This window comes from Desmodus rotundus, chromosome 9 (genome assembly GCF_022682495.2).
Source record: "Desmodus rotundus isolate HL8 chromosome 9, HLdesRot8A.1, whole genome shotgun sequence".
NCBI lineage: Eukaryota > Metazoa > Chordata > Mammalia > Chiroptera > Phyllostomidae > Desmodus > Desmodus rotundus.
In genome coordinates this window covers 64,945,296-64,966,767 of record NC_071395.1, presented here as the reverse complement: position 1 = coordinate 64,966,767, position 21,472 = coordinate 64,945,296, and the positions used below count along the sequence as shown (strand labels likewise).

The 21,472-nt window shown below is 47.4% G+C and overlaps 1 protein-coding gene across 1 annotated transcript; it reads left to right on the top strand.

The window, feature by feature from the left end:
- Nucleotides 1–7,267: 7,267 nt before the first annotated feature.
- Nucleotides 7,268–20,930, top strand: LOC123480225 (uncharacterized). Its single transcript, XM_053911254.1, has 5 exons — nucleotides 7,268–7,381; nucleotides 8,002–8,057; nucleotides 12,751–12,866; nucleotides 19,173–19,275; nucleotides 19,760–20,930. Exons 1-5 carry the CDS (start codon nucleotides 7,268–7,270, stop codon nucleotides 19,995–19,997), a joined length of 627 nt encoding a protein of 208 aa, XP_053767229.1. The 3' UTR covers nucleotides 19,998–20,930.
- Nucleotides 20,931–21,472: the final 542 nt, after the last annotated feature.

The window sequence follows — 21,472 nt, the reverse complement described above, 5'->3', positions numbered from 1 at the left end:
CAGAGCGGGGGACTGAGTGGGGAGGGGCCACCTTGCCTGGGATCCCCCCACCACCCTTGTGATCAGAACTTTTAAGATCTCTTGTCTTAACAACTTTCAAATACAAGATTCATCGTTGTCAGCTTTAGTCACCAAATTGTATATTACATCCCCCGGATGTATTTCTCTTGTAACTGGAAGTTTGTGCCTTTTGACATTTCCCCCAACCCCCACCCCTCTGTCTGGCAACCACCAATCTGTTCTCTGTATCTGTGAATTTGGTTGTTTTTAGATTCCAAATATAAAAGCATGTGCTTTTATTCTGAGCCAATATTTGTCATTATTTTTAAGTCTTTTATCTCCCAGTATCTTAGAAATGGTGTGAACTGCTTCTGCTGCTCAAGTATAACTTAGAATGATGCCTCTACATTTTGGCTTATTCTTCACCTTTAGTGACAAAATTAGTCTTTTCTTGAAAAATATGACTGCCCTTGTTGTACAAAAAAGTAATCTATGTACCTAAAAGTGATGTAATAGTTTCTTAACTGACAATCCACTGAATGTAGGAATGGATCATTGTCCCAGTGAAATTCAATTTTAAGATATAAGTTGCCATAATTCCTATTCATGTTTTATTTTTTGGCATTGTGTTGGAAATTAGTGAATTTGCTACTGCTCACAGTATTTATAGATTCTCAGTCTGAATTCCCATTGAGGCTATGCTTACAGTTAACTATTCTTAGTTATTCTAAGCTGTACTCTGTTTCTCTCCTGTTTTTCTGAGTAAATCCTATGTCATCGCGTTCATTACTACGTTCATTCCACAGTGAACTGCTCTGAGCCCTTGACTCATTTTTGCTGTGGCGCTATACCATAAGACTATGGTAACAACAACAAAAAACCCTAAACGTTGTAAGAAATAACTTACAAATAACGAGAAAATATTAGTTGAGATAAACCATACCTTATCATATAAAAGTTAGCCAAGATGAATAGCCTAACGCAGTTGCGTAATTTGTACCCAGACTTCAGGTTTAACAATTTAGACTGTAATAACTACTAGGAACATATTCTTCCTTAATTTTTGGACCCTGAGAAAGAAGACACCTACTAAGAAGAGCACCCAGTGACTAACTGGACTCAAATTTTAGGAACAGAGCCTAGCAGCCATTTTTAAACAGGGGCCTCTCAGACAAACTGCCCACCTGCGTTGTGTTTCTGCCACCTGAGCAGCCCTTATAAAGGAATTCCCAGAATCCTATTTCAACCAATAGGACTGAGGCTTTCCTTATCCAGCAAGAGCTGTGCAGCTATAACCCCCCCATCCATCAGCTTCTTCACTGACCAATCAAAACAGCTCCATTCTGACCAATCATGACAGTGCCTTTGGGGCCAATCAAACTGTGAGGCTTTGGAGGTTCATCCTTATCTGCATGAGGATGAAGCAACCAGGGACCATGAGCAGGGACTTCTATGAATATAAGTCAGCTCCCTTCTGACTCTGAAAGCACACTTTCCCTTTCTAGCGAAGCCTGGTTTTCCCTGGCTGGAGCACTCTGCCTGAGCAACAAGCGGAGTGGAACCTGAGAGGGGTGTGGACCCAGAACTACCTGCCTTTATAGCAAACGGTGTCACAATTGAGCTGTTTGCACTGAATAAAGTTTCCTTTTTAACTGTACCCCCAGATGGAGATTCCTGTTGGTGTTGAACTGATGCCAATAACCTTCGGTTGAAAATGTTACCTTTCCACGGTGTGTAAGGTAGTGAATGATTGGCTTCACTATATCTTCCCAGGATAGCCCCATTATTGGTAGCATCTCAGGTTGCCTCCTGGTTGCCTATGGGATGGCCCCCAGGGGTGTTGCTAGCTTTCAATGCCTACCTTAAAAAAGGCTGAGCTACTGTCAGTAATGTTAATTCAGATGGGGACAGAGCTTAAGAAAGCACTTCATTCTTGTTCCTCCAGTTGCTATGGGTTCCTTCTCCAGGCGAGACAACAAGCACCCCGCAGGCAGGGGCAGGAGCTCCAGTTCCTGCGAACCTGCTCACTGTCCACAGCACAGGGCCCTGGCTCCAAGCCCACAACGCTCTGGGCATAAAAGGCTGAGGCTGCGTGTTGCTGCTGTTCCTGCACTGGCTGCCTATGTGACCAGAGAATCGCTCTCTCCAGAGTGGAAATGCAGGCAGACAGGCCCACAATGCCCAAGCCCTGTGGGGTTTGAGCTGCCCAAATCCCTTCCTTTGACAAAGCTCAGTGTTCTCAGGCCACAGCACAGTTCAGCATTGGGAGCTGCCCCCAGTGCTGACGGTCTCTGGCACCCACCCAGGGGTGCTCTGGCCCCAGTGGCTGGGCTTCCTGGTGCCCAGAAAGCACATGCTGTCCTCCCCAGTCAGCAGCTCTCCCTCCTCCAGCTGATTAGCTTCTAAGCTGGACACAGGAGTGGGTGGGGGTGGTCTGCTCCCTCCTGTGAAAGGTCTCCAGACATGCTTGTCTCCACGTCCCTCTGCTCCTTTTGTTCCTTTGAATGACCCTTACAGTAACCCGCCAAGAGGAGGAGGCAAGATTGTGATTGGTGGGCTTCCATCTTTACCACCAGTACGTCTGGGCAAACAGGGCTGTGAAAAATTAGGACTAGGTTTATCTGAGAACTATTTTATATTACCTCCATTTCTGAAAAGTCTTACAGAAGGATATAGAATGTTCATTAGGAGGATGGTTTAGCTGTGATTCTGGGGAAAGGACTTGTTGGGAGACCTGAGTGGCATCATTATTATTATTACATTATTATTATTATTATTCTAACACTTATTGCGTGCTTACAAATGCCAGGCATAGTATGTACAGTCTCATTTATTCCTCACAATTCTACTGTCATCCCCATTCAATAGCTGAGGAAGCTGAGACCTGAGAGAGGGAATGGCTTGCCCAAAGTTGTGAGCCATGACGTTGAGATGCCAGGCACTACTCCTGGCTTTAGGGACTTGGTAAGATGGTCATGGTCTCCTCACTTGGAAAATCAAGGGTGGATTAGCTGACTTCTGATGGCATTTTTTTTTTTTTGGCTCTAACAGTTACTCCTTTATGTCGTAATCTCTGAATGTCATTAGGTCACATCCTAAGAAATGTGTGGAGTGGAATCTTCTACTTGTGTGTCTTTCCCTCTCCAGCCTTCACCAGGGCTTACTCCATCCCCTGAAGGGAGCCCGTGTCGTTGTGTAATTTACTGTTAGTTCTGCTTCTGTTAGGAATTTACTTAGAGCCTTCACTTACACTAAGGAGCACACGTATGTTAACAGCCTAAAGTGTTTCTTTTCCACCTAATGAGGGAATGGCAGGCATCAGCTGGCATGCAGCACATCACGTGCAGGAGGCATGAGGGTTCCAATATCATGCAGTTGTAACAATCTGTCTTCCCCAAACTGTTCCATCCTACTCTCACCCCCAATTGTTATAGGAGGAAATTAAGGCTCAGAGAGGGGCTTTGCCCATGATCATCAGTAGCCTGTAGATCTGGGCCAGAATTCAGGTGTCTGGATCCCCCATTGGGAAATCACATGGAGGGGTGAGTAACACAAAGCCTCTCTCACCCTGGAATGTTCAGTCAGATTCCTGACACAGGGTAATACAAGGTGGTTGGAACATTCAAAAGGAAACAAGTGCAAGATGAGTAGAGAGACCAAGATCTGTTAACACCAGACTCACAGTACATGAGTGAGGGTGGCTGGAAACTTCCCAGGGCTGGTGGCAGGTCAAAGGACACTGACAGGAAATGGTGACTCCCAGGGTCCCCAGGCTGAAAGGAAGCATGGTATTGCCTCTGAACTGTGCTACTGTGAGGTCTCCATGCTTCAAAAAGCCATGGCCCAAGGTGACTCAGGCTTCCTGAGAATCCTCTTATCTCAGCCAGCACAGACAACTGTGCCTCATCTTGTCCAAGATGTCACCGGCTCAGGGCCACTCCCTCCTTCAGCCTGATCAATGGTCCCTCATCACTCTACAGGGAGTGTCCCAGGACTGGCCCCATGACCCATGACAAAAGCACTGATGACTGTCTCTCTAGGATTTCTGTTTGTTTCCTCTCCCGTCCTCCTCCCTGTACTCTGAGGCTCCTGCTAGTCCAGGAAGAGTTGACTCATTCTTCCCTTGAGTTTCTTGCCTGCAGGAGGAACAATGCCATTGCCATAGTGACCATTATTTCCAAACTAAATCAGGACAAGAGGCCTGGGTGGAGAGAGGGTACTAATGGGACATGAGGACCAGGTTTTAGATTGGTCTTATGAATGCCTCCTCTGAATGTGGTTTGCCCACAGGGAGGCAGCATAGGGTGGGTGCAAGCAACACTCAACTCTCTCTGGCGAGAGTCGCCCATGTTCTACCCAGAGAGAAGGTGACCACATACCTCCCCAAAGACTACCTTGGAAGGCTGGCAAAGTGGGTAATAATCCCATCTGAGTTTTCTTGTTGGCAGTGGAGACCATGGAGCTTTACGGCCAAAGACAGTCCTGTGTGGTCGTCATACCCTTTTAAAAGACAGTTTTTGGCAAATATAACACTGAGGACTATTCCTTTTAAATTGATCTTTAGCCTTAGAGCTGCAAAGGATCTCTAAGTTCTTCTCATGTTAAAATTAAGAAAATAGTCTCAGAAAAGTTAAGTGATTGACCCAAAATCTTTATAATATTTGTGATGTTTTTAGACTCAAGTTAGTGAATTCCTTCCAACTCCCAGCCCAACACTTTTTCCGGCAGGTAAACCCTCCTTTCACATAGTGAGCATTTTTTATTTTCCAACTAATCAGTTGGTAGAAGATGTCAGGCTCAATATGACACGATTATAGTCAGGCCAGGTTAATTCTAGAATCCAGATCATCTGGTTTAAAAACAGACCTTTCCACAAGTGGTCAACAGGTACACAAAAAAAGTATTCAACATCACTAATCATCAGAAAAAGTACAAGTCAGAACAGAATAATGTATCACCTCACACCTGTTAGAATGGTTATTTTTCAAACAATAAGAGATTGCAAGTGTTAGAAAGGATGTGGAGAAAGGGGAACCCTTGTATACTGTTGGGGAGAATGTAAATATTTAGATGAGGCCACTGTGGAAGACGGCATGGAGTTTCCTCAAAAAATTAAAAATAGAAATCCAGCAATTTCACTTCTGGGTGTTTATCCAAAAAAAAACCCTACTAACTCCAAAAGATATATGCACCCCTGCGTTTGCTGCATCATTATTTACAATAGCCAAAACATTGAAATAACCTAAGTGCCCATCGATGGGTGAATGGATAAAGAGGATGTGGTATATATACGTAATGGAATTTAACTCAACCATAAAAAGAAGGGAATGTTGCCATTTGCAACAACAAGGATGGACCTGGAGAGCATTATGCTAAGTGAAATAAGTCAGACAGAGAAAGGCAAGTACTATATGATCTAATTTATATTAGGAATTTAGCAATAAATTCATTTATCAAATGATTCTAATATCAATGTGTAAGAAATTACTATTGGGTGAGTTGTATTTTCATTTGCAACTTGTCTATACCAGTGGTTCTCAACTGGGGTCAATGTTCCCCATCTCTCCCCTCCCCAGGGGCATTTGGCAATATCTGGAAATACTTTGGGTTGTTATAGCTGGGGAGGGAGGGGGGGGAGCACTACTTGCACCCATGTGTAGAAAAGCCAGGATGCACATGGCTAATATCCTACAAAATACAGTTCCTACGACAGGATTGTCTGGCCCCAAAATGTCAGTAGAGCTGAAGTTGAGAACCTCTGGCTGAAACCACTGATGTGCAGCATATGGATAGACAGACTGAAGGAAAGGAGGGGAGGAAAGGGGAAGCAGGGGAAGTCAAGAACTTAAAGACCTTTGTTCTATCTTCTCTTGAAAGTTCATGCTATGGAAGAAGAGATAGAGTTGTTACAAGCATGATTATTTTCTGATCCATGATGTTCACAAAGCCCCTCGGCCTCCCAAGGATGAGGAGTCAGACGCGTGGCAGCTTCCTACACACACCTGCTTGATTAGCAGAGGCTAGGCCAACAAACGTCCTCCCGTCATGCCTCGGCATTGAAGTGAATCATGAAATCTGTGAATATGGATCAATGTGTGGTCATTTGAAGTTCATCTTTTAAGTTTGTATTATGAGGAATGAGCCCAACTTCAAGATTCGCCTTTTCCACCCTGCAGAATTCAGGCACTCGGGGGGAAAGTACTTTTGTCAAGTTCTGAAAGGAGTATTTAAGTTACAATTCTTTTGCCTTGAAAATTATGTCAGGAAAGGCCATTCTCAGGACCCCAAGCAGCTTACAGGGGTGGTGTATCTCACCAATATGTTGAGGACGAATTTCCAACACAAAAGCTAAATTCCTGTTTGGAGCCAATAGCGTTCAGAAGTGGGCTTGCTGCCTGCCAGAGTCCCAGATGGTGAGCATCGGGGGTGCTCTCTCTGCCGTTGGATTTCTAAACCCACTGGGGGCTCTTGTATACCCCCACCACTCTATACTTTGGAGTTAACCTTGTGTGCAGTAGGCAGGGGGCCTTTTAAGAGAACTTAACTGTTTCCTTCCCCTTCATCTTTCTCTTTTCCAAACCAAAGACAGTTTTTAATCTCATCTTAGGTGAGAATATTCCCATTCCCAATGGGAAAGTGGTTCCTCTCCCGGGGACAGAGAAGTGGCTGCATGCTTAGAGAGAGGAAGAAGGAGGGCTGAGAGCCAGGACACCAAAGCCCATGCAGTATGGGCTGCAGGACTTGAAAGCTAATTGAGAAAAAGATACAAGGATACATCAGTGGGTAGGTACCAGTGCACACCACAACATCCTTCAGACTGATGCCTCTCCCCACCACCCCCTGTCCGGGTTAGACAATGGGTAACTGGACTCAGACACCTTTCTGGAAAGACAAGAAAGGTAACAGAACCCTAGAGCTGAATTTAAGAAAAAACACAGAAAACTTCTGCCGTGACGAAGTGTACTCCGAATACTCCGAATTAGGAAGCTTGCTTTCTACTCTCAGTTGGAACTGAACCTCAGAATCTGGAATCTAATGATGCTATTAGTGTTAATGTAATGATTATAATAAACAGAGCTCCCTTCTCAACAAGGCTGAGTACAAAGTTTGAAAGTCTGAGCCCCACTGCGCTCCTGAATTTAGTGTAAATAGAGAAGCTCAAAGGAAGGTGTGGATTTCTATCAAGGCTCCGGAGAGGGGAGGCTTGCTTTTGAGGCACCAACATCCAACAATTAAAAACCCAAACCTGGGGACAGCTGATCTCGCCATGGCTTTCATCCTGACTACCACGCAGTCACATGCTGGATGCCGGAGCTGGGAGAGCCCTGCCCCGGAGAGCACTGAGAAAGAACATCTGTCACAGGACAGTTCCTTGGAGCAGGTCACTTAGGCGTTGGGAGCCTCAGAAACACTAGAATTTTATTTACAGAAACCAGGGTGAAGGCAAGGAACTGGAAAGAAGAGATGGTTAAAAGAAGTTAGGTTTTCAAGGAACCTATGGATTCTCTCAGTAGAAAACAAACAGCATCAAAGTGCTGTCTTGGGCTTCCTGTGCAGATGCCAATCCCGAGAAAGCAGCTCGTCAGCCTGGTGCGGCAGCCCAGCCGAAGCCTCCTGGCCTGGGGAGTGGGGACAGCATGAGTACACAGCCAGTCATTTCCAAGCCGCCCTTTAAAGTTTGCTCCAAAATTCATCACACACTCACAGAAAACAACAGACTACCAGGCTCATCAGATGTCGGAGCTGAGAAGCGCTTCCCGCATTATCCAGTCTGGTGATCTCATTCTGCTGACAAGGGCCCAGGGCCCCAGAGGCGGCAAGCCCTAATCTTTGTTACCAAGTTAGGTGTCAGGAGTGAAATTGCGACTAGAACTCTGGTCCTCCAGTTCCATTGCTAATGCTTTTTAAAAATAAAACCAAATAAATGTTGAGTTGTTTTTGGGGGGGGGGGGTTCTGACTGACTTGCTCCAGGATGACAGCAGGACACACCAAGGGAGTAGAACACGACAGTGTGGCCCAGAAGAGGGGAAGGGGAAAGCGGCTCCAAGGCACCAAGGTAAGAGACAGAGTTGGTCCTGAAAGTCCTGAGCTGTGCTTTCCAAATGTTTTGATCATCTATTGCTAAAATGTTTGAGCATTAAATTATAGAGTCTATTATACCCATGTAGATATTAGATAGAGAAACATGTGCACCAAGGATAGAAAATTTTAAAAAATGACACTTTAAAAAATAAATTTTAATAGGAGTTGATTCAGTCGGTATGGGCTAATCCCCAGATGCAGTGGCTTGATACCATAGTCTACCTCTTGCTCACGTCAGAGTCCACTGCGGGCTGTCAGTGGGGCTCTGAGCCTGCATGCATCGGGGGTTTCAGGATCCTCCCATCCTAGGGCTCCTCCCTCCTCCAGGGCCTTGGGGTCTTCTTCATTCAACCAGCAGAGGGAGCCTTGGTGATTCACAGTGGGGGTGGGGGTGGAGGCGGGAGGACTGGGCATCTTCACGGCATCAGGGCTGCCTGGACTCCACTGGTGCAAATGCAGTCATATGGTCCCAGCCCACCGTAAGGGAGACCGGGAAATGTAGCCTGGCTTGTGCCTGGGAGGACAAGGCCATGGGTTTGGGTGAACACCTAGCAGATGCTGACACAGAAGTTCAAGTCCCCCACTCCCTCCTTATCCCCAAAGAGCTACTGAGTTTCCTGAGAGGCACATGCATCCTCACTCTGGAAACCACTGGCCTGGTAAACTAATCCTGTTACCTCCCCCACTCCCCTCCCCCACAGAACAGGACCCCCTGAGGAGAGCCAGATTTGGGGTAAAGTAGGAAGATGTTAATAATAGCTAATATTACTGAGCATTCACCCCGTGTCTAGCACTAAGCAATTTATACCTATTAACTCACGTAATCCAAGAAACAGCCCAAAGAGGCTGCTGCTATTATTATCCCCATTTTTTATATGAGAAACCAAAGCTTGAAGAGATTAACCTGTCCCAAGTCACACAGAGGCAGGGATGAAACTTGACCACGGACCCTGGCTCTGAAGGCTGTGCTTTCAGCCAGAGGAACAACAATGAAATTAAGTCCCAGCTCTTTGCAGGCCTTCCACACTGGGGCAGGAGCAGGCCGGGGCTGGCGTGACGTGGGCGGTGCACTGAGAGTGGAGGTGCACCGAGGGACGGGATGCTGGCAGAGGGTGGGCTCCAGAGAACAGAGGGTAAAGAAAGCAGGGGTGGCCCTTCGAAGCCAGGCTGTTGGAACTCATTTGGTGAGTGGGCAAGGATTTGGAGTACCCAGGCTGTGTCCATCGGAGCCCCTTTCCTGTCAGAGCCTCTCCTTGATTAAGCTCAGCATGAACACTGGGAATAAGATGGCCCTGTGGGATGGTCATGGCTGCCCAAGTGGCAGCCAGGCTGTGGCGTGAGGCAGCTCCTGCTGGAGGCCAGATCCTCCAGACTCAACCAAGGGAAGAAGGGAACCCTGGCTCATTCCATGCCTGGCTAATCAGGCTGCCCTTGAAGGAGCCCGCTCTGCCCTGGTCATCCCCCTGAAGACGCCTGCTTTCCCAGGCCAGAAGCCCTGGATTGGTGGCTCCAGGGCACCATCGCTGCTGTCAGCACTTTGCCCGCTAAGCCAGGGGCTGAACGACCTTGGCTCCAGCTCCTCTTAGACTGTGATCCAGATCTGTTACAGCTAAGAAACAGATGTTCAGGTTGTGTGTTTGAATGTTGCTTCTGCCGTAACCGACTGTCAGACCACAGGTCAATCATTTGTGGTTCTGTGCCTCCTTTCCCTTCGGTGAAATAAGGCTAAAACATGATGATTCAAACCCCCAAGGAAATTCCTGAGTAGCTCTGTGTCTCTTCCCCTCAAAACTAGTGAGTCCTTTTTCAAAGCGGTGGATGGATCTTCCTCTGAGGATATGTGAGTAGGAATTTACAAGGACAGACTCAGGCATCCCAGGGTCTCCCTGTGTTGAAGAGAGGCCCCTCTCTACCAATGCCAGAGTACCTGAGAATGTCACAGAGGCCATGCTAGCCCTGTCACTAAACTTCCTTGCTCTGGTGGCTGTTAATTCTCTTCCAAGAGAAAATCTCTGCTAGTTCAGTGATCCAACCTGGACTGCGGCCCCTGCTTCCAGAAAGAAAGAGGTATATGCTTTTCTGCTTCATTTTTTATTGTTTTAAGTGTCCTACCTATCAATCCAGAAGCTTATCATTTGTTTTAATCAATTTGTATCAGATGCCATCCAGATGGGTAGGGAGTGTTAGGTCCTGCAGTTCACTACAGAATATCATCAGTCCACCCTAGAATGCTTTTCAAGGGTCTGTCGCCCACAGAATCCCATTTAACTGTTTCAGCAGTCCTGGGAGAGCACTCTCCCTATCCCCATTGTAGGAATAATGACACTGCAGCTCGAAGAATGTAAGTGACTTGGTCAAGTTCAGATCCAGTCTGTGGCTGAGCCAGACTTAGAACCTAGGAATCACTTGACTCCAAATCTCAGCCATTTTCACATCATTCTGTCTCATCAGTGAGAAAAGTAACATAAGCCATGGAGAGGCATGTTAAGTGGAAAGAACAGAAAGCAGGGAAGGGAAGGGACAGAGTCATAGAAGGTTTGACGATCCAGACCCTAGAATGTATGACTATTATAATGGCAGACTCTTAATTATTTGATCTCTTAGAACTTGCAAAATTGTTTCTCAGTCTATAATTTATTCATTCATTGTTTCAGAAAGAATTTGTTGAAAAATTATGTGTGAAAATCTTACAAACCTTATATCTTAAGGATATATGGAATTATTAATTTTTAAGCCTTGTGGGAGAAGCAAAAGATGTAGGAGATACAATTTCTGCCATTAAACAGCTTATAAATTGTTTAGTCTACAATACATATGTCCCCTTAATTTCTTAGACCAAGACTTTAGCATCCTGTAATAACAATAGGAAGGTCCAGGAGGAGCTGAAGTATTGCCACCAGGGTCTTCCTAGTGTCTCTCCCCATTCATCACTGCCTCATTATTGATTGACTCATTTCAACCTGGGATTCACTATGACCACTAGATCCTTTTCTTCTGTCCTCTATTCCTCTGTGGAGTTCATTCTGACCATTTGGAGATAATTTTACTTTCATATTCACTATGCCTACCTCCGTCATCTTGAGCTGACTTGGCAACTTACTGACAGTAGTTTCTATTTCATCTAATGCATCCGTGGGGAAAGAGAAGAACATCGCATTTGTGGGACTGGCTGCAGTATGCCTCTAATCAGAAGTCTCATGACCAGCTACCGATAACCATTCCTCAGGGAGTCCCCTAGGGCAGATAAGGCAGGAAAGGGTCAAGAAGTCAGCGTAGCCTGGCCTAGCAGCTCTGTCTCATAGCTCTGAACCCTTCCTTCCACACCGACCACCAGCACACAGCCTCCAGGAGCAGTGAGAGAGTGACAGGGTTGTCCATGGTGTGGCAGCCAGCGGCAGTAGGCTGGAGATGGAAACCATGTGGTGTACATGTAGAGGCATACACTGATCAGATTTCAGGGCCCACCTGAGGTCAGGTGTAGCATCTCCGTGGGTAGAGCTGTATACAGGCTAAGCCAGCTCCTTTCCACCTTAGCCACAAAGTCGTCTCTGGCCTCAGGAGTAGGAGGGAGAGTCAGACACCCCTGGGGCACAGCTGGAAGGGGATGCCCAGCTGGCGTGCCCCCATTTCCTTCCATGCCCTTCCCTCTCTGATCTCCTCCCCCACCCAGAACAGTATCTGGACTTCTTGGCAGTATCTGCCAGCACTTAGGCACTAAGCAGTGAAATCAGTAAAACTGTTTCCATCATGAAGGCCCAGAAAAAAAGAAAAGATGAAATCAAATTAGGGGAGGGGTGATAGAAATACACATTTTCTGGAATTGGACCCAGTTAGTCTTACCCATTAGTCACCCGCAGAAGCAAGAGTATGTCATTCTATAAATGGACCAAGTGGCATGCAAAGGAGGAAGGTGGCAGTCCTCCGCCACTTCCCTCTTTGTCTCCACCTAGGAGGGACAGCGTGCTGGTAAGAGAGGGGCTGGCAGGCCCCAGAGCTCTGGGGATCCAGTCCTGCCATCCTTTGTTTGGAACCTCTGGCTCACTGCTTCCTTCCTCTGGCCATGCCCTCCACCCGAGTGGACGTGCTGGGGGCTGCAGAGGCCCAGCAAGGGCAAGGCCAAAGCCCACCCTTCCCAGTAACCAGGCTCTCCTCTGCGCATTTGCACACTCTCTCTCTCTCTCTCTCTCTCTCTCTCCCTCTCTCTGTCTCTCCACCCCCTCTCCCCCGCCCCGCCGTAAGGGGATGAGATTCAAATTTGTGGACTGTTGTTAATGAATTCCAGATGCCACAAGAAATCTTGGCCAAGACTCAGCAATTCTGCCACTGGGCCTCTCCCCTCCACCCCACCCCTTGCCCAGAGGGCCAGAGAGAAAACAGGCAGCCTGGCGCCACCTGTTGGCAGCCTTGTGGAGCTTGGAAAAGCGCAGGAGGATTTAGGGTGGGTCTGGAGGTTTCCATTAAAAAGCTCAATTCACAAGTCCTGGGTAGAAGAATTCAGTTTATCAGTTGAGGAGCCATCGGAGCAACAGAGTACATAAATTAGAACGCTCCGGTCCTTGAAAATGCACAATGAGGGGACTAGAGGTTTATGGGCGCGTTGGGACGATCCTCTGTCTCATTCTGCTCCTTTGTTACATTCCAGTTAAACTTTTTTTTTTTTTTTTCAGTTCCAGTCTGGAGCACAGCTGGGTTGTTTCTAATGTCAAATCTTTTGAAGAGTGGAGAATTTTGCATCTTGTGTTAAACAAAATTAGCCAAGACAAGACTGCGTGCAACTTAACTAGTAAGTCTGTGGCTTGATGAAATTGAATAAGCAGAGGAGGAGGGAAATTTAAAGTAAAGGAAGCCAGTAGAAATAAACAGTCCTGTTATTGTCAGGGGGGCAAGCCCCCATGAAGCTTTTCAAGGCCAGCCTACAAAGGCCATTGACATTTTAATCAAACAGAAGGAGAGTTTCTCAAGATGGTGAATCATGCACTACAGGTGGACTCCAAGTCCACTGAAAGAGGCAGTAGGGAGGGGTGGGAAGGCCTGTGGGGAAGCACATGAATGAAGGGCCAGCCCCAGGGATCCAGGCACAAGCTGGGTCATACTTTGTGGATGAGCAGCACAGAAACCTACGTCATACTTTACAGGGAAAAGGATAAAGAGCCCAGTCCCCTGAGAGCAGAGCGTGCAGCCCTAGCTGTGTGTGTATTTCATCTGAACGTGGTCCTGTCCCCGTCACATCAGGCCTGGCCAAAGGTCCTGAAACATCAAGGGGCCCTGGGTGCTCCCTCCCAGCCAGCCCAGGAACCGTGGCCCCGGCACGGAACTGTTGAACACATGGGTTTATGCACCCATTCTTCCCTTGGTTCCCGTTAAAGAGACTTATCTAGGACAGTATTCTGCATGCAGTGCATGCTCAGTAAGTATCTGTGTGCTTTGTTGGAGGTTCTAGAATAGAATTCCAGGGGAGGAAGTAGTAGAGGTGAGCAGGGGCAGAAGGGAGATTAAGGATGGAGGGGCAAAGAATGGAGGGACGAAGGCTTGAACAGAAGTTATGAAGCCCTCCTCAAGCATCAGGGGTGTCTGCTCCCTGTAGTTCAAGGGAAGGGTTTGGGGCTAAGGGCCCAGTCATCTCAGCTCTGCGAAGGCCTTACTGTCACCAAAATCCCCTCACCCTCTCTGAGATTCCCCAGAATGAATGATGACAAGAAACTGGAAACAACCAACATTTATGCAGGGCTAACTACATGCCAGCTCTTTCATACATATTAACATATTACCTTAAAAATAAAAAAACAGTGTCACTGACCCTCTGTATTTTAAGAAGGATAATGAGAGGGGCAGCCACCTGTGGGTCACATGAACTTAGACAAGCCACTTCCTACATTTCATAGCTAAGGAGACAGGATCACAGAACTTAATCACAGGCACCTGGTCTGCATTAGAAGTGTTTTATGAAGAAAAAATACAAGACAGAATGTCAAGGGGCTTTGAAAACTTCAGAGCCAGACAACTGTGAATTTATCATGGGCAAACAATGTCGTTGCAGATTTGAAGTGTCCTCTGCCATCAAGAACAAGGGTCGTGCTCCATTCCAATGTGTCACCACAATAGCAACAGAGTCCCTGGTGGCAAGGCATAAACGTGCCCCCTGGTGCCATCAGAGAGTGCCTGGTTGTAATCATTAATGGAAAAGCATCCTCCAAGTTTCTACAGCTTCCAGGAACCCAAAGTAACTGGTTTTAGGTCTTGAATAATTGGAGTCACTCAGAATTATGAAGCATTAACAGAATTTCTGGTAGTCTTACAATTTTAGGTCTCTGCACCATTAATAAGCTGGAGGATATAGGGTTTTAAAACTGGTCCCATTTTCCCAGTTCTCTTTGTTCTAATCAGAAGTCTTCCAGCCCTTGTCTCTCTCCAACTCAGAATGGGCACATTCCATATGGAGCACGAGCTTCCCCTGTCTCTGCTTGAGGCTGGAGAACACCTCTGTTATACTCTTCATCTCTCCTTTCCACAGTGTTTTGTGACTCTGGAAAAATAATTCCAATATCTAAATATGTAAAAGCTGGGCGATCTGATATCTTTAAAGCGTAATATCAAACTTAAATAATAGAAATGCAAAGAAGACTCAGGGTGTTGGAGATATGGTTTCTTTGGTGGTTATTTAGAGAGTCGATCTCAAACCATAACAAGCATGGGATCCCTGAGCTGTGTTAAAACTCAGACCACTGGGCGCCTTTCTCTGAACTGTTGCTTCCCTGGGACTGAGGTGGGACACCAGAATGCGCATTTCTTAGGACTCCCCAGGGGCTGCCAGGGCTGCTGGCCTTGGGATCCCACTTTAGAGCCACCAAACCACTAAACAGCAGTTATTGGAAGAGCCAGGAAACACAAACCACCAAAGCCTTCTTTTCTTTTTTTCCTGGGCTGTGGGTTTTATGATGGCAAAGGGGCTACGGTTAGGAAAAGCCTGGTGGAGACATACCGGGCAGGTGATGAGTCTCATTTGTAAAACCTTGGCCAAAGTTTCTCTGAGTCGGGTTATGTACTTGCCCTGACATTCTCCCTCAGTGAGCTAGAAATCGTGAGAGTGGGGTTGTGCTTGTAACACCAGGCTTTGTCTGTCCCCCTGGGGTCCCAAAGGGACTTTTCCTGTCAGGATTCAAAGGGGCCAAGAGGCCAGGGGGAATTCACCAGTAACTAAGACAGTGCCCACAACCCTGCAGGACTCAGGGGTTCATATCAAAGAGGCTGACATAGTCCCATCTGGTGATACCTGCTCAAGTGGAAATAATTTGTGTTGCTACAATTTGAAACTACTGGGAGTGTTCCCTCTGCTGTGCATATTGATTACTGGATAAACATTATACATAAATAATATACATTGAAATATATATATTTAAATAACCCATAGAAGATCATTGGGACACTTTTATTAACATAATATAGTTCCGATTTGGAAATGCTTACCAGCTGCTCAGTACTCACTGTGTGTTAAGCAAACCCATCCCATTGCCATGAGCAAACCTAATCGTACCAAAGGAAGTGCCTGGATTACAGGCTGCACCGAATCAAGAGCGAGACAAAGCATGCACACCCCTGCTCCTGCTCCGGCGGCAGAAGCAGGGACTGACAGGGGCAGCGTGAGACCTCGGGGGCCAAGGCCCTCTCCTTCTGGGTCTTCAGTTCCTCTCCTGCACAGTGAGGATGCTAATGTTCAGGAGCTCAGGAGCCCTTTGGGCTCCAACTGCCTTGAACAGTACCTCTCTGTTCTCTAGCATGCCACTGCTGGTCCCCATTTCCCAGTGTTATGCCAGGAACTTGCCCCGTCATCAGATTTGAGTTAGGGGGTGTTGGATGCTCAGAAAGGCTGAGAACAGCCCCTAGGAAACCAGGGCAGACTTTAGGCTGTACGGTCAGACTCAAATGGCAGGGAGCTTACACAATGATCCATTGTGGAGTTTAGAAAACATGCATTTTTAAGAGCCTGGGCTCACTAAGTCAGCGATCTGAAACATTCTCAAGAGACTAAAAATATCTTGAGAGTGGACTGATTTTTAAACTGTGCTTTAAAAACTTTCCATGTGAAAACAATTGGGTATTTCTTCTTTAAAACAGTTGTGCATTTTCCTTATTTAGATGTCACCTACTGGCAACAATAAGAAATACAGAGGGGGTTCAAGCCTCAGGTGGGGGGCTTGAACATCACGGATCAAAGGGCCACCCAGTCCGAAGATCCCGGTCAGAGACCCAAGACTTGTAACTTTAAATCTCTCTAACAATTGACATGTTCAAAGCAAAGAGGCAAAATGCTTTCTCTTTTCCTTCTGACTACTAGTTGACATTCTCTTCACAGCATAACTAGCAGGACGAAAGGTACTCTTCAACCAGGAATTGGCATCTGCCAAATGCTATTTCTTGGTATTACTTGCCTTCTCCCAGTGAGACCTGAGCAAGAGATCTGTAAGCAGTCTGAGATAAGTGCAATGGGTGCCTGAGGATTACCACCCCTACCCCCTGCAGCCTTTCACACTAAAGCAGGGGTGTCAAACTCATTTTCACTGGGGGCCACATCAGCCTCGCAGTTGCCTTCAAAGGGCCGAATGTAATTTTAGGACTGGATAAATGTAACTACTCCTTAACAGTTAAGTGAGAGCTCGGCACTGCCGCCAGGTAGAAACAAGGTGACTCCAGATAAAACAAGGTGGAGGGCCGGATTCGGCCCGCGGGCCTGTGTTTGCCACTTGTGTTCCATGCACATCATCTGCACCTGGCTTCGCTTAATTAGCTCTGCATAATAGCATCCCGCCAAAATGAAACACCTAGAACCAACGTTTTCTAACTATTGCACCTGGAGCAGCTCTGCGCCTCTCTGGCAGATCTTCACAGTTAGCATTGAAGCATCAGTGCATTTTCTTTCTTTCCTTCTCATCTCACTCTCTTTCAGTTGGCAATCTCACTCCTCTCAGACGAGCACGTTGATCCAAATCTTGGCAGAGTGGCAACAGCTACCTAAGACTAAATAGCATTTTAGGATATTTAAGCAGATTGCCCAAAGTCTAGCTGCATGACAGGCTTGAAAGTGCACACGGTTCCTCATTCCCACCTTTCACTGCCAACCCTACACACTAACAAGATGGCCTTCACACGAAATCTGGGGAAACACACCTAAGCATATGGTACAGATGGTAGAAGATGGCCGACTGCCAACCACAGCCTGCAAGCCATGTCAGCCAGTCCCTTCCCCATGCGGTGGCCCAGGGCAGGGCAGGCAGGGTGCCCAGGGCCCGGTGTGTCTGAGGCATGATGTGCCAGGTGTGGCTAAGTTACCTGTGGTGGGAGGCGTTTGGTGGTCAGGGGCGAGCTCTAGCCAGAGAAATAGATGTGACAAGCGAGCGTTGAAGCCGCCAGTGTCCACAGTGCTCAGTCCAGAGTGGTCAGTCTGCTCAGACCAGTCTGTTCAAGCCACTGTTTTCTCTTGGAGGTCATTATGGACCCAGATAAAATCTGCTTTGGCTGAGGTGGGGCTGCTGGGCTCCCACAGCCCAGGCTGGGACTTGGGCCTCCACCTCCCCTGCAGTGTCCCTGTAGCCTGGCCCAAGGCCACACAGCCAGGAAGGGACAGGCTGCCTGTTCTTGGCCAGCTCACTCGATGAACGCTGCCAATCTGCACTGTGCGGGTGTGCCCGCTGGGGCAGTGGTGAGGACCATGGGGGTCAGCGGACAGGCGTAGTTGGCTCTGAGGCCACGGATGTCTGGAGGAGGCTATGCAGGCTGGTGGGGCCGTAGGACACCCTAGCTGTGACTGCCACTGCTGTCCATGCTCGATAATGATCAAACTGAGGCATGGAGACCTCGAATGACTTGTCCAAGAGGATGCTCAGAGCCAGTAAACCTGGAGACCAGGCTCCGCCCCACAGGGTCTAATTCCCAAACCTGTTCAGCGCCACTCCCTATCTGTCACAGGGACAGAGGGGGTTTCCTCCATGGTTCCCCTGGGTGTGCTTTTCATGACAGACGAAAATTCCATGTTCCCAAGAAAGCTATATCTGTGACATACATATTGACAGGTAAGTGACAAGTGAGGGGGACACTTTAAAAGAACTGCACCTGTTTCTAAATATTTCCTTAATCTTGAAAAACAAGTCTTAAGATTCTGTAACATGTAACATGAAATAATCACCTCTTCTCAACTTAGTCCCAGACATTGAAATGTTTGTAAGATCTGTTCACATCTAAGGATTTCCTTACTTGCTTAAAGAACTTCATGCACTCTCTAGCATTTCTTACTTTTAAGAATAATATACAAAAAGCTAAGCTATACGTAATAGAGAGCATGAAGGAAAGAAAAAAAATCGGAGCTAGAGAGCAAAAATTCCAGCTGACGCAGAAGTAGATGAGCTGACATCAACATGGGAGAGTAGTAATGCAGGCAATTAATGGTAAACCTGAGAGTTCTGCATTATGAACTATTGCAGACAATTTAAACTATTGGGGTCAAAGGTGAAACACATCAAATGACACATGAAATCCTGTCACGTTGGATAGGGTTCACTCTACTCTGCATGTGATGCCTCTACCAAGTTACTGTGACAGCTTCTGGAAATGCACGGGCAACAAAAAAGAGACAGGACAAACACAAGAGCGTGACTGAGGAATGGGGTCCCAGTAGTTAGCCCTGCTCCCAGGTGGCTCCAACTGCAGGTGTACACAGGGGGCTATAGCGGACCCACGTGTGCCCCACCCAGATCCACTCGACCCCTTTCACTGTGCAGGTGCATCCTTTGCCCACTTTCAGGGAGCTTTCCCTCCCAAACACCCATGGCTTCGACTCTCTTTTGAAGGGCTGCCCTAGGGTTGCTGAAGCCCCTCTGCCAGAAGAGGAGGGACATTTCCACCGGCACAGTGGGTGTGGCCCTCAGCCCATGATTGATTTGATGGGAAGGACAGAGGAAAGCCAGGTTCCCTTAACCTTAGCTCCCATGGACAAACTTGTAACTTAGGTTTGACTCATTCCAGAGCTCCTCTTGCAGGTTCTGGCTGACTTACATCTTAGCCTAAAATTGCAGTCTCTCCTGCTCTGCTTCTTCTCCAGCTCCTGCAGGTGACTCCCCTGGTACCAGGACACGCGCTGACCGGAGAACACTCATCTCAGCATCCACTCTGGCAGCCAGACCCTACCCCCCGACAAGCACCAGGTGAGAGAGGCGCCTGCTGCCCTGACCCATGTGGCTCAGTGAGTTGGGTGTCCTCTCACTTTCCATTGACTCTGGGTCAGGGCACATGGCTGAGTTGCAGGTTTGTCCCCAGTGGGTCCAAGTCACCTAAGAAGCAGGCAGTCAGAGGCAGTTGATTCGGTTTCCCTCTGTCTTTCTCCCTCCCTTCCCCTAGCTCTAAAAATTAAAAAAAAAAAAAAAAAAAAAGAAGAAGAAGAAGAAAGAAAGAAAGAAAGAAAATTTAAAAAGAGGCACATGCCTGGCACCAGGAGAGAGAACTTCCTGCCCAGGAGAGTGGCGTCTCTCCACTCGAGGCCTCCGTGCCTACTGGGAGGCGTAGACATGAGCAATGAAACAGCTGCTACATTAGATGTGACTTTTATGCTGAAATGTCACCGGTCATTTGCATTCAAAGAATAGTGAGCATAGCCTTTTGTTTTGTTTTGCTTTGCTTGTTTTTGTTTAGGGAGAACCAGAAAGTTCCGGTAATGGAAGACAAGTTTCTGAACACCTCACCAAGGAATTTAGACCTTAATTATCCCAAACCCAGCTCTCATCCTGTGTCTCTCATCTCCAGGGCGGACTGTGGACGTAAGCAAGACAAACTGCAGCTGCAGGGAGGTCAAGGCCACCCACAGCAGGCCTCTAGCACAGCAGCAGCAGCAGAGAAGCCCAGTGAGGGGATGGTTGTGAAGGAAGCCTAAGGGGTTTCATAGCCAGTGTGAGAGCTGCCACAACAAAGAACCACAAATTGAGTGGCTCAGACGACAGAAGTTTATCTTCTCACAGTTCTGGAGAAGTATGAGCTGAAGGTGTCAGCAGGGTTGGTTCTCCTGAGGCCTCTCCCCTTGGCTGGTAGATGGCCACCTTCTCCCTGGGTCCTCAGTTGAGCTTCTCTCTGCTTACTTCTCTCTGCCTCCTCACCGCCTCTCCCAGTGAGGTCCTGCTGGATTAGGGCCACCCTAGTGTCCTCATTTTAAATTGGTTGTCACTTTAAAGACCCTGTCTCCAAATGCAGTTGCATTAGGAGGAACTGGAGGTTAGGACCTCGGCGTATGAATTTCGGGGGGACACACTTTAGTCCGTAACATTTAGCAATAGGACAGTGGGTTGGAGTCCAGAAAGGCTGAGTGGGAGGTGACATCCAAACCTCACATGTCTGCATGAACATCCTGCAGGTCAGGGTGTAAAACTGAGGGAAACCATTGCTGCAGATGACTAGAAGGAGAGCCTGCCTGCCTGCCGGCCTCAGGCCCTGTGCTGTCTGGGGAAGCACCAGACGCCCACATGGCACCCCAGCTACGCGAGCTCAGAAACTCAGCAGCACCGCTCACCCAGCACAGGCCAAGCCCCAGCAAGTCAGTTCATGCCCCTGTGTAAACGAGAGTGCTTGTTTAATAATTTTCCCATAGAGACTTCTGGAAGGACAGTAAGTGCCAGTCATTTCCATGGGACACTCCTTTCCTGTTGACTAATTGGATTTCTGTCCCCTGTCCACTACCCCACAGTTTCGATAGCCCAGAAACTGTATTCTACTTGATTTCACATCCATTTCGAAATGTAACTTTCATTCCTAAATGTATCTTATTAATAATATACCTTCCCCATCATCTAACACAGTGCCTTGCATGGAGCAGGTAACCAATAAATGTGTCAACGGTCATACAGGTGAGACAGAGACTGGCCTCTACAAGGTCACAGTAGGGCAGTCCAGAACATCGGCGGTGGTCACACTCCTGAGTCAGAATCCTGACTCTACACAGCTGTGAGACCCTGGGTGGAATCAACCACTCTGTGTCTGTCTCCCTCCTCTTATCAAATTAAGGTGATACTTAATAGAGTTATGAACATTACATGAATTAATATATGTAAAGGGCTTAGAGCAGTGCAGGGCACACGGTAAACATTTTGTCAGAGCTGGTGATTTGTAATATGCACTATGTACTTGACCCATGACTTAGGTGGTCCCATTAAATCTCCAAACAGCTCTTCGAGGTGGGTATTGCCATCCCTGTCTTCAAGAGCAGGAAGCCAGGTTCAGTGAAGGCAAGCAATGTGCCGCTCAACTGGGAAGTGGCAGAGTCAGAATGTGAACTCCGAGCAGAGTCGCACACCTGTTCCTTCTTCCGCACCACAGGTGAGGCTTAAAATAACTCTCAGTCAAGAATACCCCCAGTTA

Bases quoted from the DNA above. Each gene is read 5' to 3' on its own strand.
- LOC123480225 (XM_053911254.1), top strand. From the start codon at position 7,268: ATGGCTTTCATCCTGACTACCACGCAGTCACATGCTGGATGCCGGAGC. The intron at 7,382-8,001 runs GTCACTTAGGCG...CCAAGGGAGTAG, and splicing joins AGGACAGTTCCTTGGAGCAG to AACACGACAGTGTGGCCCAG. The intron at 8,058-12,750 runs GTAAGAGACAGA...TTTTTTTTTCAG, and splicing joins AGCGGCTCCAAGGCACCAAG to TTCCAGTCTGGAGCACAGCT.